This window comes from Halichoerus grypus, chromosome 11 (assembly GCF_964656455.1).
Source record: "Halichoerus grypus chromosome 11, mHalGry1.hap1.1, whole genome shotgun sequence".
Lineage (NCBI taxonomy): Eukaryota > Metazoa > Chordata > Mammalia > Carnivora > Phocidae > Halichoerus > Halichoerus grypus.
The window spans coordinates 38,285,134-38,307,046 of NC_135722.1; the positions used below are offsets into that span (position 1 = coordinate 38,285,134).

The window sequence follows — 21,913 nt, forward strand, 5'->3', positions numbered from 1 at the left end:
TTCTGTTCAGAGCAGACAAACTAAGGCAGAAGATCCTTCGTGTAGACGGGGACAACATAAGGGAAGGGAGTAGGTGGGAGAAGAAAACTCAGTAAGCACCAGGGCTCGCTGAGCCTGCAAGCGAGGACAGCACTGGGACCTCTGAGGCCATCCCCTGGGGGGGTCATGCGTAGCTTGGGATCTTCCCAGGGCTTAGTCTGCCACTTCAGGGTCTCTGTGGGGCTGAGAAAGGCAGCTGACAGAGATGTCACTACTAATCCTAGTCTTTCTCTCCATTTGAGCCACCGGACCCAGGGAGAAACAGGTGGAGGAGAAAGGAACAGGTTTGGTTTTGTTGCTATTCAAGAACGTCCATGCAAAGTGCCCATCCTAGCAATGTTCAGCATGGTGACTATAGTGAATAATTCTGTATTGCATACTTGAAAGTTGCTAAGACAGTAGATCTTAAAATCCCTCATCACACACACACATAAAATGTGTAACTATGTATGGTGATGGATGTTAATTAGCCTTATTGTGGTGATCATTTTAGAACATATACTAACATTGAATCATTAGGTTGTACACCTAAAACTGTTATAATGTTACGTCCGTTATATCCCAATAAAAAATGTTTCTAAAAAAGTGCCTATCCTACTTCTCTTTTAGCAATATGATAAAGGAAAGCCATGGTTCTCAACCTCTGTAAGTCACCTGGGGTCTTGCAAACATGCAGATTCTGATTCTGTGGATCTGGATGGAGGCCCAAATTCTGCGTGTCTGAAAAGTTCCCAGGTGATGCCGAGGCTGCTCTCAAACTCTCTGCCTAGAAAACATACCAAATGGTAGGGGGAATAATCTTTTTAAAAAATGCATTTCAGCCAATGATAGAGACTTCAAGGAAGGGGAACCTGGGGCCAGGAGTGAAACCAGACCCTAGTCTAAGTGGATACGTGTGAAAAGAAATGGTCACATCTTCTAGGAAATTCTACACAGTCCTGTGGTCTAGACCTGTTTTGCATAGAACTTTGCTAGGAAGGGGAGGGTGACACTTGGCACTAGTTCTTGTACCCGTGCAGGGTGGGGAGTCAAATTGGAGACCCCTCCACATAAAGCCAGGACTCAGGAAGTCCTATACCATGAGAAAAAGGGTGATCAATATAAATAAAAACAAAAACAGAGAAGTGTCTATGTCAGCCCCGATTTGGAGTAGTTGGGGGGAAAACGTTCCTGAGATTTTAGAGCTACTGGATGACCCTTGTGTGATGTGAGAGTCTGAAATGACACTGGTAGCATGGTCTTAAAACCCCCAAATGATCATTTAAATCTAAAGTGGACCCTGGTCTTCTATCGGGATGTCCCGATGCCCCACCGAAGCAATGACAAAATCCTCCCTGCAGCAATGCACCTCAAACCAGGCCATATGGGATTGTCATAAGATTTTTAAAAATAGGGGTTCATGGGGTGCCTGGGTGGCTCAGTCGTTAAGCGTCTGCCTTAGGCTCAGGTCATGATCCCGGGGCCCTGGGATCAAGCCCCACATCGGGCTCCCTGCTCAGCGGGAAGCCTGCTTCTCCCATTCTCACTCCCCCTGCTTGTATTCCCTCTCTCACTGTGTCTCTCTCTGTCAAATAAATAAATAAAATCTTTAAAAAAAAAAAAAGGGGTTCACAATCAACAGCTCAATGCATACAAGGAAACAGACTGCAGCAGAAATAGCAAACCTTAGAATCAAGCCCTCAAAGACTTCAGATACTGGGATATAGAATATAAAACAATTATAGTTAATACGTTTAAAGAAATAAAAGAATAAAAAGTGAGTAAAGAGCAAGAGATCACAGTAGTCCCCCCTTTATCCACGGTTTTGGTTTCCACTGTTATAGTCATCCATGGTAAGTGCGGTGGGGAAATAGACAATCCTCTCAACAAGGTCAGGTCAACACAGTCAGTAGCCACTTAACGCCACGTCATGGTGCTTACACCGTCGTTCACATCCTTCATCTCATCACATGGGCATGTTATCATCCCACAACATCATAAGAAGAGGGGTGAGTACAGTACAATAAGATATTTTGAGAGAGAGAGAGAGACCACAGTCACATAATTCTTATTACTGTATAGTGTTGTGATTGTTCTATTTTACTATTATCGTTATTGATCTCTTACCATGCCCAATTTATAAATTGAACTTTATCATAGGTATGCATGTATATATATAGGAAAAAACATAGTGTATATAGGGTTCAGTACTATCCACCGTTTCAGGCATTTGCTGGAGGTCTTGGAACGTGTTCCCCATGGATAAGGGAGGGGACTGCTATATAAGAATGAACAGGTAGGGCGCCTGGGTGGCTCAGTTGGTTGGGCGACTGCTTTCGGCTCAGGTCGTGATCCTGGAGTCCCTGGATCGAGTCCCGCATCGGGCTCCCTGCTCGGCGGGGAGTCTGCTTCTCCCTCTGACCCTCCCCCCTCTCATGTGTTCTCTCTCATTCTCTCTCTCTCAAATAAATAAATAAATAAATAAATAAATAAATAAATAAAAGAATGAACAGGTAGATGAGAGACGATGGACTCTGAAAAACTGAGGGTTCTAGAGGGGAGGGGGGTGGGGGGATGGGTTAGCCTAGTGATGGGTGTTAAAGAGGGCACGTTCTGCATGGAGCACTGGGTGTTATGCACAAACAATGAATCATGGAACACTACATCAAAAACTAATGATGTTATGTATGGTGATTAACATAACAATAAAAAATTTTTAAAAAACATAAAAAAATTAAAAAAAAGGAATGAACAGGTAGATTTGAAAAAATAATCAAAGTGCCTACTCATGATAAATCAGTATCCCTAGCTTCCTATATTAAAGCCAACACACTTTCTATTAGAAAAACACTTGGAACTTTGTCTGTCCCCTCCCTGGCCACTAAGTCACCTGTCCATACCTGCCCAGTGTCGCAGCAAGGAACGTTATCCAAAATATTTTTCCAGAATCATCCCTCTGCCTGACCCATCTTCTTGTGCTACTTCTCCTAGCTCTGGGGTGCTCTGGCTTGCTTCTCCAGTTCCTGGCTTCGGGCCCTCCTCCTTATTTAGGTGACATATCCAGACTCTCAACGGCACTTGAGTCCCTGTTTCACGATGGCACCCTCAGTCTAAGTGTGAGGGGGCCTCGGACATGACCGTGTTAGCAGCGGTTATGATCATGCCCCATTTCACCACCACAACCCACACACCGGTTTAGAGCACTGGCATCCTCATAGACAGAGGAGACAGGCTCAGACTTACTGTCATTCAGCTAGAAAGCTACCGAACCAGAATTCCAAACAGGGCTCAGTCCCATGCCTCCACCGTGGCCCAGGGCTTGTTAGTCCACAGCTATGCCCAATTAGAGCAATGATCAATAACCAACCAGCACTTTCTGTTCCTTCATTATAGTTAACCCTTACCAGCCTTCCTCAAACTGAATTGACATCCTCTTAGTCTTACCCAGTTGATTGGGAAACCTCTGGGTCATTGCCAAATGGAGACTTATGCTCAAGGAACTGTTAATTTATGGTCCATATGTCTGAAGATAATCCATCTCTGGTTATAGTCAGTAGAGACGTAAGTATAGGTTCTCTCCAACAAAAGTCAGCCTAGGCACAGCAGAGGGGGGAGACAGGGTCCCCATGCATCTCCCCTCCTCCTGTCTCAAGGTAATATCTTCAGGCCTCACAGAGAAACATTTTTAACTCTCAAGAACATAAAAAAAACCCCACAAAACATGGGTGCCTGGGTGGCTCAGTGAGTTAAGCGTCTGCCTTTGGCTCAGGTCATGATCCCAGAGCCCTGGGATCGAGCCCCACGTCTGGCTCCCTGCTTAGCCGGGAGCCTGCTTCTCCCTCTGCCCCCTGCTCATGCTCTCTCTTGCTATCTCTCTCTCTCAAATAAATTTTTTAAAAAATCTTAAAAAAAAAAGCATCAGACTCTTGATTTTGGCTCAGCTCATGATCTCAGTGTCCTGAGATCTAGCCCCATGTCAGGCTCCATGCTGGGTTTGAAGCCTACTTAAGATTCTCTCTCTTCTGGGACCCCTGGGTGGCTCAGTCGGTTGAGCGACTGACTCTTGGTTTCAGCTCAGGTTGTGATCTCGGGGTCATGAGGTCAAGCCCCGAGCGAGCTCCATGCTGGGTGTGGAGCCTGCTTGAGATTCTCTCCCTGCCCCTTCCCCTGCTTGTGCTCTCCCTCTAAATAAATAAGTAAATAATTAAAAATCTTTAAAAAAAGGATTCTCTCTCTCTGCCCCTCCCCCCCCAAAAACCCCCAAAGCATGACTGCACGTGGTGGGCCCAATAAGGAGGACAAGTCAGCAGCGGCCTGGCTCACAGGGCATCTGGGCATCCTTGGAAAGGTTTCTAGGTGTGCTGGGAATCTTTCATGCTCCACTTCACATATCCTAGGCTCACCTTTTAAACTTAGCCATTGCTCTGGCAACGAGCTATACCACAGAATACCTCTTGCTTTCTGGGAGCTACTACTCGGTGACCCTTAACCTCTCTGTGTCCCAGTTTCATCATCTGGAAAAGGGGCATGATAATGGCACTTACTTCATATGGTTGTAGTGAGGATTATATGAGTTAATACATGCAAAGTATGTATAACAGTGCCTGGCACAAAAATAAGAATTATAAAAAGATAGACATGACTATTATTCTAAGTATCATAATTATTTCAGTTTTATTCTTACTCTGTCTAGGGTTGGGTGCCAGAAGAGGGAGACTGGGCTTCTTAGCTCTGAGTCTGCCAAGCTGCCACGGATGGGCGTTGACTTGAGCCCTCAGGCCTCAGGGGTGGGAGGAGTGGGGCAGGAAGGACAAGAATTCCATTTACTGAGGGTGCAGAGTCTCAGAGAATTCTTACAACGCCTCAGGGAGAAGGTACTCATACTACCTTCTTTTTAGATATGAGGAAACCAAGGTTTAGAGAGGTTGGAGGACTTGCTTGAGGTCACATGGCCAAGAGCGGCTGATCAGGCCTGACCCACGGAGCGTGGGCCTGGTACCTGGGGCCACCATGTGAGGCTGCAGAGGTGGTAAAGGGAAGGGCATGTCTCTGTTGTTACCTGATTGATACTGTCCAGGAAGAAGAGGGAGCTAGCCGAGAGGTGCCTCCCAGCCCCCTGTACCTGCCCACAGACGCCCCAGGGGATCACCTGTCGGGGCTGTGAGAGGAAGGCGGGCCCTTGAGCTCTGCTTCCCTAAAGTACAACCAGGTGGCTGGGCTCCAGGTGAGGTGGGTGGGGAGTAGGGGTGTTGGAAATAGCACTGGGCCAGGAGTCAGGACCTGCATTTCAGGCCTGGCTCCCTGGGCAAATTCTAGTACCCAATCCAGGGCCTGCCGGGCAATGGGTGCTCCATGATTATTGCTGAACAAATGAATGAATGAAGCAGTGAATGAATAACATGGTCCCCGCTGTCAGAGAGTTTCCGACCTGGAGGACACAATCATAAGTCTCCACAGAGAGCAGCAGGTGCTATGTCAGGTCTGTAGGCCAGAGCACAGGGGTCGTGCAGTCAGCCCAGGAAAGTGCCCCTGTGACCTGGGACAAGGATAAGGGGGATTCCAGGAGGCAGAGAAGGGGGAAGAGCACGGAGCCTGAGGCTTGCTGCATGCGCAGAGGTTTAGAGGCAGGGCCGGCTTAGTATCTGAAAGATCCTTATATTCTGCAACATATTCTGTTCTAACGTCTTCCCTCCATTCTCCCAAAGCAGAACTCCAAACTGTACAGTTATCTATAAATTGGCCCAGCTCCCCAGCACGGGATTTCTAAAGTCTGGCCTCATACAAGGAGCTGGTTTAAAACAGAGATCTGTCAGCTCCCAGGCCCCAGGGTTCGTCTCTACCCAGCAACTGTAACAAGGCCTGGGACCAACCCAGCCCTCAGGGAGGTCTGGGCCCGGACCTCTGTCCTCCTCCTTGGCTGCCCACCCCCCACCACGGTGTTTACACATCCCCTCCCCACTCCCTGGTGGCAACGCCCCACCACCTCTCCCCACCCCGCCCTGGCCAAACACAGGCAGAGGAAGCTGGAGAAAACCAGACGGGCAGGCCTCACGAGGTGACAGTCAGGCCTTAAGGAACCCAGGAAGAAGAGGGTGACATGGAGGTCACTGGGGTTCCCCGAAGCCAGAAAGACATGGAGAGAAGCTGCTCTCTGCTGGAAGCTGAAGAGCAGGGAGTCTGGCCCTTTTTGCTCCCCGACAAAAGTTCCTGTGAGAGTGAAGAGAGTGATGGCAGCCATCATGATCCTTTGCATCTTTACAGGGCTTTATAGTTTACAGCCCCTGCTTACACAAGGTATCTCCTCTAACAGAGATGCAGCAACAGGAGGGGAAACCGGGTTCACCCACAGTCACACAACGGCAGGTGGAAGGGCCACGTCCAGGCCACAGCTCCACCCCAGAGACTCGCAGGCCGATGTGCGCCGAGGAGCTTCAGACCCTGCTGGCCTGGGGCACTTGGATGTCAGGACCACGCTTCAGAGGCCTTGTGGGATTCCAGGGAAGGAATGGGCTAATAAAGGTGATGACCATGATGAGCACGTTCCTCAGTCATAGAGCTTTTACCCCACGCTAAACACCCACTTGTGTCTTTGAGTACCTCACGACACCTCTATAAGCAGACATCACCATTTCACTGAGGTAACCGAGGGTTAGTGAGATTAAGCCATTTAGCTGTTAGTAAGGTTCAGTTAATTAGTAATCCTGTTAGAACCAGGATTTGAGACCAGGAAGGACCATCCCAGAGTTTGATTTCACAGACACTGCCCTACACTGCCACCCATGAATAACCATCCGGAAACAACATGGCTCCCCTTCACTCTCCCACTTTAAGTGAGACCTCGTCCCAAGTTTCACTGACTGGGCCCCCTGCCGGCCAGCCAAGGGTTACATGATCCCCACAACAATCATTGACTACCACCTAGTGGTGTCACGTGGAATGTCACATTTCTATCCCTTCACCCGAGTTTTATGATGTTCACTCCTTATCCCCAGGGCCTGCAACAGCACCTCGCACAAAGAAGACATTCAATAAATATTTGTTGAATGAACTTAAGTGATTCTTAGAGGAAAAAGAAATATAAGCTAGGAAAACTAGAGCATTGGTCGCCCCAGCTTTTTTATTCCTAGAAGCATCCCAGGCCCGTATTTTATGTTCCCTGACAGCAGATCTGAAGGAACAAAGAAGCAGATGGAGAAGCTGGCTCTCCTCAGTCACATGAAGGTGGCGGCAGGCTTCCCTGACCATAGAGCTGCTAGAAGCCCTACAACTCCTATCTCCATGATCCCCTGACTTTCCGAGGAATTAGATCTTGTCTAAGCAAGAGCAGTTTGACCTAACAAGGCAAAGGAATGGAAAGAAAAGAATTCAGTAAGTCTTTGCTTTCCTTCTCCTCTACTTCCAGTAGAAAGTCAGCTCCGAGCTGCCTTGAAGCAGGAGGTCCTTCCCGGAGCTCCTGACTCTAAAATGAACTCCTGGTCCTCTGGCTAGGGAAAGCCCTGTAGACGAGGCTGCCTGATGTGGTGTTATCAAGAGCCTGAGAAGCCGTGTGATTTCCTCTGCAAGGACTATGAACAACCATAACCGGATGAGAAAAGCACAGCGCTCTCACAAGGGAGTCTCCCACTTCCAGTCCTCCCCTGCTCTCCCCAGATTGATTTCTCTTTCCTGTTCTGAAGTCTTGTGACTGTTCTTCCCTCCATCCAGCCAGTTCAGGTTAATCTTGATCCATTTCCTCCTGCAGCCCCTGGCTGGGCCACCATAAGTCAACCATAATTCTGATGACACAGCCATTGTCTTCCAGCCCAGGCTGTGAGGACACAAGAGATCATCGGTGGAGCGCACTCTCCAGTGACTCCTGTAACCCAGCGACTTTTCTGTCCCCACTCCTAGCTCCAGTTTATTCTGCTTCCACGTTCCTGGACTCCCCTGTGATTCTCTAGGTCACAGTGGCCTGCTCCCCCATTCCTTCAAAATACCGCTCCCTGACTTGCATGGTCATTGAGAACTGAATCTAAGTCAACTCCAGATGAGTTCCATTTCCCACAAGGACTGGGCTTCTTAAATACTGTGTTAAGTTTTAAAGCAGAATACCCTGCCAAATATTCTTCATTCTCCATTTTGTTTTGTTCTGCTATGCCCAGGTGTTTCTCACAGGCCTTAAAATTCTCTGCCTAGAAGGAATTCCCCATCCTCACTTTTCCAAGTCATTTATTCAATCGCTAAGTCACTCATGCTTGTGGATACAAGTGCATATACTTAAATTTTTTTTTTTTTCTGAGCATTGGGTCAGGCACTGTCCCAGGCACTGGGACTCAAAGACATGGTCCTTATTCTCAAAGCACTCACAGTGCAATAGGAGAGAAATATGTCCTCAGATGCTTAAAGTACTATGTGATCAATGTTTTCATATCGACGTATTTGTGGCTGTGTGAGCAAAAGATAGGTCCAAATTAAATTCGTTTTAGCAAAAATAGATATTATTGGTTTAAACAACTGAGATTCAGCAAGAAACCCCGGCTCCAGGCATAGTGGGTTTCAGAGTTCGGATGATACCATCAGGATGCACCCCCCCACCCTGGGCTTGGTTTCATTGCATGTGCTTGGCTTTCAGCTGCTGGTGATACCCACATGGAGTAGAATAAGAACAGGTTCAGATACAGGGATGAGCCACACTCTCCCAAAATATAACTGCAAATTCACATAGTAAATTAGCTACACATATACTTTCACATACACTCTTCCACACAACAAAACTATTCTTTATAAGGACTTTCTAAATGACATTGCCCTGCATGCTCAACTCTAATGCAGAGTTCGAAACACAAAATTTGGGGCCGGGGAGGGCACCTAGACTGATAAGTATATCACAGGGATGGAAAGGGGAGCCTCTGGGAACCATTAAGGACCTGATAGATGAGAGTCTTTGGGATCAAGCTTGGCCTTGGGAGAGAACCCTATTTGAGATCTCCATTTTCTTTGGTAGAGAACAGATCCAAGGGGGGTGGGGGAGGGCACAGGTGGGGAGAGAGGCCTCCACAGGCACCAGGGACTTCTTAGTTTTAGACTCATCACTGCTGGAAAGCATCTCATTTTACAGAGAAGGAACTGAGACCAAACAGATTCCATAATTAATAATTATTAAATTGGAAATATACTATACATTACAAAGCAGCATATTGGATATTTTGTGTGCATAGACCAAAGTATTTGTGCAGTTGTTTCCATTGTAGAAGTATGACTAGAGATTTATATTTTCATTTATATTCTCTATATTCTCCTCTCGGCAGCCTGAGGGACTTTTCTGAAGCACAGAGCTGATAAAGTTACTTCCTTTGATGCAACCCCTTTTGCTCTCAGAAGGAGATTCATATTTCCTATTATGGCTTCTAGAAATAGAATTCTGGGACAACCCAAATGTCAGAAATCGAAGAGAAGTGTCCCCATGAAAAGCTGGGACCTCCAAAGACTAAACCTTTCGTGTATTTCTCATTAGTGAGAAATAAACTACCAAGAAATTGCTTGATCAAGCTTGGCTCTGAGTGAAGAAACATTCTCTCTCTTGAGAATTTGTAGCCACAAGTCAGTATCATGTTGTGGTCCTAACACTTCAAATGATAGATGAGATTTCTGGGGACATCCTATAAAATGAAAGCCATGCTGGGAAGGTCCCCCAGTCAAGTAGCAAAAGAAAACAAAAGACCTCTCTGGAGGAGCTTGGCTATAATTCAGCCCTCAAAGGATTCCCACAGATAAAATCCCAAGGAAAGTGAGCAGCTCGGGATGCCTGGGTGGCTCAGTCCGTTAAGCATCTACCTTCGGCTCAGGTCATGAACCCAGGGTCCTGGGATCAAGCCCCGCATCAGGCTCCCTGCTCAGCGGGGAGCCTGCTTCTCCCTCTGCCTGCCGCTCCCCCTGCTTGTGCTCTCTCTCTCTGACAAATAAATAAATCTTAAAAAAAAAAACTACTAGAAATTAATACCGTAAAAAGTGAATTTAAAATTCAGTGAATGGATTAAACAGAAGATTAGACACAGTGCAAAAGAGACTAGTAACCTAGAAGGTGCATGTGTAGAAGTTACCCAGAAAGCTGCCCAGCATACAAAGAGATGAAAATAAGAAGAACTTAAGTGATACGGAAACACAGAAAAAAATACTTTAACGTATATTGAATTAGACTCCCAGAAAGAGATAGTAATAAAAATCACGGTAAGAATTAGCAAGTATGGAAGACTTACTATGAGTTCCTATTCTAAGCTGTTACATAATTAATCCATTAATCTTCACAACAAACCTATAGTTTTGGGTCACTGAATAAGTGAGTGAATAAATTTTTCTGATTGTTTTAAATGCTTCACAGTTAAGTTTTTAAAGGGAATGGCAAGGAACTCAATTTGGCCGCAGCATGGGCACATGAGAAGAAGCCATAGGAGCTTAGGCCAAAAATATTAGCTGTCTCCAGCTGATCTGAAAAATGAGCTAGCTAACAAATATCGTGATGTAGAGGGAGAATGTTGACAATGTGTGCAGCGTGCTAACACATTCCTTATCTTTTACAAGGGAACTTGATATTCCCTGCTGTTGTTTTTGACAAATCAAAAGCAGAAATATAGTTTTATTATACAAAGCCATAATATTAGCATCTAAAAGAATTAAGAATGGAAACTGGATATACTGGTTGCTATTGGGAAATGAGAGTAGGAGAGACTTCACGTTTCACTTTATACACTCCACTGTCATTTGAAATAGAACTAATGTGCATACATTGCTTCCGTGATTAAATTTAAAAAGATCAAGTGATCCAGGTCATGCAAGGCCTTGAATGCCAAGCAAACAATTCTTTAGTTATGGAAGCTCATGCGGCTTGGTGGATGGTTTACTGCCCAGGCTCACCAAGGGCAGCAAAAGGCTCCAGGACAGCCATTCCTCACAGGGAGGGGGACCGGCTAGGGTAGGACGGGGAGAGGCCGAGATAGGTGATTGGAGTCAGGGCAAATGAGAAACATCTCGTGAAGTTTCTTGCCTGACACATCTCCGTTATCTCATTTGCCGGTGTCCTTTGCGCAGGAAATCACAGGGGCTGTCCAGCATCTTGATAAGCCTCAGGCGGTCACCACATTTCACGCCTGCTGCCTCAGACCCCTTGCCATCCAGAGAGTAGAGAAGCACTCTCCGCTGTTTCTCAATCTCAGGAAAACTCTTCCTTTTCTATTCTCTACCCCCAGCAAGAAGAATGGTGCTCTGGTAAGAATTTGATCAAGAACTATCTTCTTTCTAAGACAGTTTTGTTTTCTTCCTCTATGTCTGCATGCTTGTGAATTCATCTTAAGGGAGGGCGTGCGGAAGCCAGGGACACCTCCCCGCAAATCAGGACACATGAAGCTTCCTCATGGAAGCTTTGGCTGCTGGTAACTTGGACTGTGGGAGAGCCACACGGGGTCCACCAGGCTCTTTTGGCTTCTTTCCTATCTCCTTATACTCTCTCTTTCTCTCCAAACATTCAAATCTGCAACTACGGAGAGATGTATTTTGCTAATTTTAATTCAGGGAGCAAGATGGCATCCTGGCAAGACATTCCAAAGCTAAATTGTTTTAATAACATCAGGTTTCACAGATTTGCTTGCTATTCAAAGGTGGTTTTTTCCCCTTTGTATCCTTGTATCCGACATTGTTCAAGCAGAAAATATAGGGCACAAACTAATGGGGTAATTGAGGAGAGTAATGAAAGGACCGGTTACACAGGTATGGGCAGAGCTAAGGGAAATCTATAAAGGATTCTGCTGAAGACCCCAGAGACAAGGTCTGAAGGGGAAAAGGAAGGAGTTACCAGAACTCAGGAGGACCGTGGCTGTAGGAAAGGGCCATCAGACAGGGGAGGAGTCCTTAGACAGAGTAACACGTCCACTGCTAACTCACAGCCTGGCAGAGAGAGACAGCCAGAAAGTCACAAATGCCCAATCATCCTCCTCCCACCCCCAGGTTCCGTGTCTCCCTTTCACCGAAAGCAACCAGGAGCCAGAGAGAGGGGAATGAGAGGATGGTGAGGATGCAGAGAAGGGTAGAGAAGTTGGAAATGAGATTTCATGGCAAATGGAGAAAATCCATCTCTTCTTTTTTTTTTTTTTTTAAGATTTTATTTATTTATTTATTGGAGAGCGAGCGAGAGAGAAACAGCATGAGAGAGGAGAGGGTCAGAGGGAGAAGCAGGTTCCCCGCTGAGCCGGGAGCCCGATGTGGGACTCAATCCCAGGACCCTGGGATCATGACCTGAGCTGAAGGCAGACGCTTAACCGACTGAGCCACCCAGGCGCCCCCAGCAAGTATCTTAATCTCTGCAAGCCTCCTTTCCCTCCTCTGTAACATGGAGACCATAAGCCCCACGTAGCAGAGTGGCCCTGAGAGTCAGTGAGCATACAGCAGGTGCTCAAGTCGTGTTTGTGTTCCCAGGAATACCAGTGGAGGGTTTCTGAGCATCGATCCCACTGCCCCAGCCTGGGAGAGCACACTCACACCAGTGAATGGAAGTGACCAGGCCTTTCTGCCAACTTTCCCCGTGGAGATCCTGATCCTGGCCTTGCTGAGCCTCACCTTTGCCCTCGGTGGGCTGGTAGGAAACCTGATCGTGCTCTGGATCCTGGGCTTCCGCATGCGGAGGAACACCTTCTCCGTCTACATCCTCAACCTGGCAGGAGCTGACTTCCTCTTCCTCTCCTTCCAGGTTGTCTATTCTCTGAAGGCACTCGTCAACTTCCATTCCGTGCCCCTTTCCATCCCCAGGTTTTTCATCATCGTGTGGACCTTTGCCTACATCGCAAGCCTGAGCATTCTCAGTGCCATTAGCACAGAGCACTGCCTGTCAGTCCTGTGTCCCATCTGGTACCGCTGCCACCGCCCAAGACACACGTCAACTGGGATGTGTGCCCTGCTCTGGGCCCTGTCCCTGCTGCTGAGCATCCTGGAGGGGAAGTACTGTGGCTTCCTGTTACGAGAGTTTGAGGATGGTTGGTGTCGGGCATTTGATTTCACTGCTGCCACCTGTCTGATTTTCTTATTTGTGCTTCTCTCTGGGTCCAGCCTGGCTCTGCTGACCCGATTGCTGTGCGGCCCCCATCGGCTGCAGGTGACCAGGCTGTACGCAACCGTGGTGCTCCCAGTGCTGGTCTTCCTCCTCTGCGGCCTGACCTTCGGCGTTCACTGGTTCCTCTGACGCTGGATTCGGACGAGTTCTGATACAGTCCTCGGGCATCTTAATCTGGCTCCAATTGTCCTGTCCTGTGTCAACAGCTTTGTCAACCCCATCATTTACTTCTTCGTTGGCTCCTGTAGACAGCGATGGCCCCAGCGACACAAGAGCCTCAAGATGGTCCTCCAGAGGGCTCTGCAGGACATGTCAGGAGGGGTGAGAGTGAAGCCAGCCTTCCTCAGGGAACTCCGGAGATGGCAGGAAGCAGTCTGGTGTCCTGAGTCAGACAAATGTGGCTTTGAGAGCCAACTTTCTCCCCATCAGTTTGGGAGGTTTTCTTGACTTCTCGCAGCCTCTGAGCGCCCTGATCTTAAAACCTTTAGGTTTTAAGATAAGGCTTAAAGTTGAGATAATGCTCCTCCTCGTGAGGACTGAGACAGCGCCTGTCAGGAGAACACTGAAGGGCAGTGTCTCAAGGACGGCCTCACCCAGGGCCTTCATACCATCCCGAGCTTTGCCAACTCTCAGGTCCCCTTCTGAAGAATCCCACCTTCAGCGGAGGCTGAACACAGAGCAGGAAATGTCGAAATTCTCTTTGGTCACTGCACTCAGGAGGGACTAGAAGAACATTCCTTCACAAGTTTCTGGTCACCCTCCTGCCATCTGTCTCCATAAAATTAAAAGAATTAAAGTGCAGTCTAGCCCCAAAGAGCAATCTTCTTTGATTTTGGAAGGCCCTAGAATATCTCCCTAGCTTAATGAATGTATATTGAATAAATGACAATGTATGAATAAATGATGAATTTTTACACCGAGGCTGTGCTAAACGTCCATTTACCAGATTTGAGTCACCATCTGTTTCTTTCTTTCACCATTGTCAGTTTGTGCAAGCACAAAGTTGAGTTTTATAACTGGACAAATCGACGTCAAAGCAGGCTTAAGGTTTGAGGTAGGTCGTCTTGCTGTGACTTCCTGTCCCCCGCCCTCCAGTGGAACCCCAAGTACTTCCCTTCTCATTCCCACCCCTGTGCCTTTGCTCTGGCTCTCCCTCTCTGAGCTGCCTGATCCTTCATGGCACATTTCCTTTTTTTTTTTTTTTTTTGAGATTTTATTTATGTATTTGAGAGACAGAGCAGAGCAAGAAAAAGAGCATGAGCTGGGGGGAGGGGCAGAGGGAGAAGCAGATTCCCCGTTGAGCAGGGAGCCCGATGTGGGGTATGTGGGGTTTGATCCCAGGACCCTGGGATCCTGACCTGAGCCAAAGGCAGACGCTTAACCAACTGAACCACCCAGGCGCCCCCTTTATGGCACATTTCCAATGGGTCTTACTAGACTCTGTGTTCTCTGAGGACAGGATCTTCGTCAGATTTACCTTTTATTCCACAGAGCCCACAACATTCATTTTATTAATCCAATTACAGAAAAATATTTCTAAAGTGACATGTTCTATAAAAACAATATGTTAAGTTTAAATGTTGCATCGTATAATAATTTTTTAGTTCTTTAATTGAGGTACAATTGGGAGAGAGTGATGGCACAGATCATAAGCGTACGCTGCAGCGAGTTATAGCAATGATACACCCAGGTGACTCAAACCCCAAGCAAAGCACAACACATTTTCATCACCTCCGAAAGTTCCTTCATGTCCCTCCCGGACATTCCTCCTGCCCTAGAGACAATTATCATTCCTACTTCTATCACCAAAGATGAGTTTCTCCTGACCTTTGAGTTCATATATTTAGGATGATTCAATGTACTCTTCTGTTCCTACCTTGTATCACTCAGCATAATATTTTTAGGATTTACCCAGGCCATGGCATTGCATATGTCAGCAACTTGTCCTTTTGATAAAGCTGAGTACTATTTTATTGTACAGGTATACCACCATTTATTTTCATATTGACAGGTATCTGTGTAGTGTTCCATTCCTGGTTATTGTGAATAAAGCTACCGTGAACATTCTTATTCAAGTCTTTTTCGGGATATGTGTTTTTATGCCTCTCGGATAAATAACCTGAAGTGATATTGCTGGGTCACAGAAAGATGTATGCTCAACTCTGAGAAATTTCCAAGCTCTTTTCTAAAGAGGTTGTGTTATTGCGCATCCCCACCAGCAGTGTCTGGAAGTGCCAGTTGCCCCAAATCCTTCTTAACAAACATTGCCCATCTCTCGAATTTTAGTCATTCTAATGAGTATAAAGTGGCATCTCATTGTGTTTTAATTTGCATTTCCAAAATGACTTATGAAATTGGCATCTTTCCATGTGCTTATTGGCTACATGTATTTTTTTGAAGTGTCTAAGTTTTGCCCATTTTTATTAAGTGTTTCCCTTTTTGGTTATTTATTTGTAGGAGTTTCTATTTATGCTGAATGAGTCTTTCCTTAGTTATGTGTATTATAAATATTCATCCAGTTGGTGGTTTGCCTATTCATTTTTAATGAATTTTGTATTTTAGAGCACTTTTAGATTTATAGAAAAATTTCACAGAAAGTACAGAGAGTTCCCACATACTCCCTCTCCCCATCCCCGCTCCCCCCCCCCACAGTTTCTCCTATTACTAACACCTTCTTTTTTTTTTTACTTTTTTTTTTTAAAGATTTTATTCATTTATTTGCGAGAGAGAGAATGAGAGACAGAGAGCACGAGAGGGAGGAGGGTCAGAGGGAGAAGCAGACTCCCCGCTAAGCAGGGAGCCCGATGCGGGACTCGATCCTGGGACTCCAGGATCATGACCTGAGCCGAAGGCAGTCGCTTAACCGAGTGAGCCACCCAGGCGCCCACTAACACCTTCTATTAATGTGCCGCACTTATTAAAATTGATGTACCAATACAGATACATTATTATAAATTGAAGTCCATAGTTTACTTAGGGTTCCTTGTATAACTCAATGGATTTGACAAATGCAGAATATCATGCATCCACCATGACAGTATCACATAGAGTGGTTTCTCTGGCCCCAGAAATTGAATATCTAGGTATAAGGGTCTTAAAAAATTATTATTATTTATCCTGGTTCAGGTTCTCTGAGCTACCTGAATCTGTGGTTTGGTGCCTGCAAATAACTTGGAAAGCTCTTGGCCATTATTACTTCAAATAGATCTTCTGTTCCTTTCCTTCTTCTCTTTTTAATATCCCCATTCTATGTATTCTATCCCTTTTGTAATCATCCCACAGCTCTTGAACACTCTGCTCCATTTTTTCAGTCTTTCTTTCACTTTGCTTTTCAGTTTGGGAAGTTTCTAGTAACTTATCTTGAGGCTCACTGATCCTTTGAAATGCGGTTGGCTAGTCTACTGATGAATCCATCAAGGGTATTCCTCACCTATGTTACAATGTTTTTCTTTTTAGCATTTCCTTTTTCTTAGAATCTCTATCTCTCTACTGATAGTGTTCATCTGCCCTTGCACATTGCCCACTTTTTCCATTAGATTCCTTAGCATATTAATCACAGTTATTATAAATTCCCAGTCTTATAATTCCAAATTCTCAGCCATATCCTAAATTCTTTACATCTTATATGAGGAGTCAGTTGATCCTGTTGTTAATACTGATAAGTTAAAAAAACAGAAATATTGGTTTACTGATCAAATCTATAACTAATAAAAGAATTTAGAAAAACTGAAAAAACCAGTCATTTCTTCTGAAGAATAGGATTCAGGAAGACTTTTACTACTTATTTGGTACACTTCTATGTCAACTGGAAAGAAAGTATAAGCCCACGTGTGTTACTAACTATGACAATGAAAAAGCATGAAACAGGCCATGGAGGGCCTTGAATGACACGTAAGGAGAGTAGGCTTTATTCTTAGTTATAAAGCCTCCTAGTACAAGCTCACATTGCTTGACATTGCTGCCAAGGTACACAGTTGGAAGCAAATGGCTACAAAACAACACTCCTTTGCAGGCACGGACACTGGATGGTGTGGCGGGGTGGGGGAGGAATAGGCAGAGGTGAAGCGAAAGGAGTCGAGTAGATCAAGTGTCGAGAAATATCTCATGAGGAGTCATGACTCAGAACACCACACTCTCACTTGCCAGAAGATCCCTGTACAGGAAATCACAGGGGCTGTCCTGCATCTCGATCAGCCTTACTCCAGCACCCTGCTTCACCCCTGCTCCTGGGCAGAGAGGTGTCCTATAGCAGCAGTCAATCACAGGAGGCTATCTCTTCAGCACAGGTCAGCTTGTCGCCTCCTGCAAAAAGAATGGAGGGACGGCACCTTGATCAAGTGTTTATTTCCAAAGCCACTGTTGGGTTTTTCCTCCTAGTGCACATCCATGTACCTTGATCTGGGGGTGCAGTATTCAGGGGCTCCTGCAGGAAAAGATAGGAGGCATGAAGCACCTTGCGGCCACGTTGGGTGCTGGCAACCTTCACTGTGGAAATCTGAATTGGGAAACCCACCTGTTCCCCCCATTAAACCCTTGTCCCACTTGCCCCTCCATCCCAACTCTTCAAACCATGCTGTCATGGTGAGAAATCTGTTGCTTTCCTTAATTTAGGGAGCAAGATTGGGAACATGCACACATCCCAAAGCTAAAATGCTGTGAATAACCCAGTCATCTGTTTGACTTGCTTTTTGAAATTTACTTTCCTTTCAATATCTCTCAGGATGCCAGCAGAAAACAGATGGCCTAAAATGGGATAATTCAGAAGAGTTTAATTAAGGTACAATCTACCAATATGGGCAGATTTAGAGAAAATTACATGGGATGGTGACCACTACCCCCTAAGGAAAGTAATAGCAGGAGCCTAAGATCACTAGGCTTGAAAGACGAGGGGAAGAAGTTAACAGAACTCAGGAGGGCTATGGCTGTAGGAAAGGGCCACCAGACAGGAGCAGAGTCCTTAGGCAGAGTAACACGTCCACTGCTAACTCACAGCCTGGCAGAGAGAGAGAGCCAGAAAGTCACAAACCCCCAGTCGCCCTCCTCCCGCCCTCCAGCTCCTGTCCATGTCTCCCCTTCCGCTGAAAGCAACCAGGAGCCAGAGAGAGAGGGAGCCCATCAATGAGGATAATGAGGATGCGGAGGAGGGTAGAGAAGTTGGAAATGAGATTTGATGGCAAATGGAGGGAATCCATCTCTTCTTATGGCCTCCTTACAGTGGCATTTCCTGGGACTTTCTCTCCCTATGTGATTGGATCAATTTTTCATTGTATCTCCTCAGAGTTTGGTTGTCTGCACCTCTCTGTCTAATGTCACTTCTTGGGAATAATCTCTCATTATTAACATAGATGCCTTGAGAATGGAATGTAATGGGTTTTTTTAAGAAGATGGGGGTACACATGTATTGATAAGTGTTTTAAATTTATGATTTTTGTTGCTTTAGGAAGATATCCATTATAATCGTGACTTAAACAAGAGAGAAGTTACCAGGACCAAACTTGTGACTCCACGGCATCAGACACAGGGTGCTTCCCACTTGATGCTCCCCATCCCTAGGGGTGACTTCATCCTACATGGCTCTCCATGGCTCCTGGACACTTCTGCTTTCCATCCAGAAGTGAAGAGAAGGAAAGACACAACTCAGGAATTGGTGACATCGCTTCTGCTCACTTCCCATTGCCCAATGCCAAGTTACATGGTGCCATCCAGCATTAAGGTGGGCTGGGATTAGGATCCCTTATCTGGTCTAAAAATCACAGAATTATTATGTGAGAGAGGAGGGAAATGGATATTTGGATCAACTAGCCATTTCTATACCCCTGAATCTCCCTCACATTCTGAGCTCACATGAGGATTTTTTGAGGGGAACTTCTCATATAATGAATGATGTGGCAGAGAACAATGGGAAAGCCTCAGGCAGGACTCCAGGAGATCAAGGCTGGTATTGGACCTGCTATTCACAATGAGATCTCAGGAAAATCCCTTTGACTCTTTAAGCCTCAACTTTTTCCTGTGTTAAATGAGGATACTATAAAAGATGGTCTCTAAGGGACTTGTGCTAAATGCTGGGAACATGATGGTGAACAACATCAACCCAAAAAACCCCAGCAGATCTAGGCATTACAAGCTTTGAGTTTAATAAGGGAGACCAAGAAAAGAAAAAGATGACCACTTACAAATTAGAGCTTCAAACTGTGTTCAGGTCCATGAGTGAAAATGCCATGGTGCCCTGAGGGAGGACAGCAGATGTTGTGGATTTCCTCCATCTCCTCATGCCACCCAGGACTGCAGGAACTATGAGTGATGGATAAATCAGCCCCTGATGCTAACTCTGGGGCCCAGTGGGGTCTAGCTGCTTCCATGCTGATACTTCTGCCCTGTGTGAGCCCCTGGCCAGTCTGGACTGATGGGGCCTTTGAGAGGCAAAAAGGGGCTGCTGGGTGTCGTGGTTGGTTCTCAGCTGTCCTCTACCCACCCTTCTTTCTTCCATATTGGATAGCTGTTTACACAATTTGCTTATTCTAGTTTAATAAAACACACAAGTGGTTGCCATTCTAGATTTGTCCCTGAGAGTTACTTGCTTCCTCTCCGCACCACCTTCCATGTGCAGTGGACACAGCACCCTGGTGGTGGGGCTGCAGGGCTTGGGAAGGGTGAGGACTCTGACACAGACCTCTGCCTGGGTTTGTTACCAAAATCCAAGTTCAGCAGCTCACCGCTTGAAAGCCAATACTCAGAGACATGTGTTGGTTGAAAAAGAAAGGTTGCTTTAGTCAGGAGTCCAGCAACCTGGAGAGACTGAGAACTGATGTCCAAAGACCATCTCTGAGATTCTGGGTTAAGGATCAAGTGGGTTTGTTTTGTTTTTTTAAGAGAGAGAGAAAGCACATATAAGTGGGGTGGGGAGGAGAGGAAGGGCAGAGAGAGAAGGAGAGAGGGAATCCCAAGCAGACTGGGATGCCCAGCATAGAGCCCAGCGCAGAGCCCTATGCAGGGCCAATCCCATGATCCAAAGACCTCGACCTGAGCTGAAATTAAGAGTCTGACGCTCAACTGACTGAGCCACCCAGGTGCCCCTCAAGTGGGGTTTTTAAGGGGAAATTCAGGGTAGGAGCAGACATGCATATTGATGAAAAGGGCGGGAAAACTTGTAAGTATTCATGAGAAAAGGTGGAGCATGCGCATTGAGGAAACATAATGTAACATACATCCCACGTTGTTTGGGGTGGAGACAGCATCAGAAAGAGGCAAAATTCAGCCCCTGACCTCAGGAGGTTATCCCAGGACAAGGGGAAGGGGCTATGGGCAAGCTCTGAGAGCTGGTATAAACTAGATGTAGTTTTGGGCTCCTTGTCTCAGGTAAGGAATGCAGGACCTTGCTTGTTCTAGGCTGAAACGTATTAGTTGACCTTGAGTCTAAGCTTCTGCCTAGACAGCTAGTGGGTTTGTTAGTGAGGTCAGAAAAGATACAATAGCTGATAAGGGGGAAACAGTTCTCTGAAAAACAAGCTTTACATTTTCTGCTGGTTTCAGCCCCATTAACCCTATGAGGCAGAGTTTCAATCCTCCCTTGAGTTATGATCATTCCTCAATCTTGAGGAATTGGAATGGTGACTAGTCTGGCTACTACCTTATCTCTTTGGGTGAGGTGGATTTTGGGTAAAGAGCAGTTTTTGCAAATCTTAGCTGTAACGTGCCTACATGCAGGGCTAAGCAGAAGTTTCTAAACTATAGGTCACCACAGCAAGGGAAATAGAAGCAATATGGAGTCAGACATGCTAAGTTTCTCCCTGCTAAAGATTCAAATCCAGGCCCTACCACTTTTGAGCATGATACCTGGAGCATATCACTCAACCTCCTTGTGCTTCTGTTTCTTCATATGCAAGATGGGAATAATAATAATACTTGCTTCACATGGCTATTTAGAGGATTAAAGATCATAACAAGTAAGCACTCAATCAGCTGCTACAGTTCACCTACGAGTGAGTTGGTCCTTGTTTTTCATCTGGAATCTGCAAGAGCATCTCTCTTTTCAGCCAAAGCCCTTCATAAAGTGGAAATAAGTACTTTTTAAAAAGCCCCCTTACCTCCCCAAATTCTCTTATATGAATGTTTTAATCCGCAAAGGAAACTCTACTCAGAATCACATGTGAGGAAAATAGATGGGTTTTATACTAAATATCTCATAGGAAAATCACTTAATAATCCCCCTTCTGTATTTCTATGCCCCAGCTACCTCTATTCAGACCCAGTGCTGCCTCTCTCTTTCCCTAGCCTAGCTTCTTATTCCTCTGAAATGCAGAGAAATTCAGTTAAGCTCTGAATCCTCCCCCTAAACTATGTGCTTCCATCTTTGGGTGCTCACTAAAGCCATGTGCTGGCCCTGCCTGGGTTGGAGACCTCACAGTGGCCATCATTAGTTATTTGTGCAGGCATTAGGAGTTCTTTCAAACACACACCAGAACTTTCCACAGAAGGAATAATGAGAAATGAACTTTTCTTCATTTCCTTATGTGTGTGTCTCTGGGTAACTAATTTCATTAAGAATTTTTTATGTTACATTAAATCTAAATTTTCCACTGCCCTTAGGCTCCTCATTCATTCATTCATTCATTCATTCTTCATTTGATGATTAAAAATTTCTTGATTACCCATTGTGTCACCCCCATAGAGTTAGGCTTTGGGGACACAGCAAAGGACAAGAGTAAATCCCTCTCTGTGTCATAAAGCTGACACATTGAGTTATTTCTGGCCCAACAGCCTAAGGTGTCCTCACAGTGTCATAGCAAGAAGTCACATTCCCTTCATGACCTAAAGCATGAT

At 45.8% G+C, this 21,913-nt stretch overlaps 1 protein-coding gene across 1 annotated transcript; it reads left to right on the forward strand.

Annotated features, from left to right (window-relative positions):
* Positions 1-9,432: 9,432 nt before the first annotated feature.
* On the forward strand, positions 9,433-13,479 carry MRGPRX2 (MAS related GPR family member X2). Its single transcript, XM_078059126.1, is given in 3 exon segments — positions 9,433-9,497; positions 12,463-13,409; positions 13,412-13,479. Coding segments are annotated over 3 exon segments (1,080 nt in total).
* Positions 13,480-21,913: the final 8,434 nt, after the last annotated feature.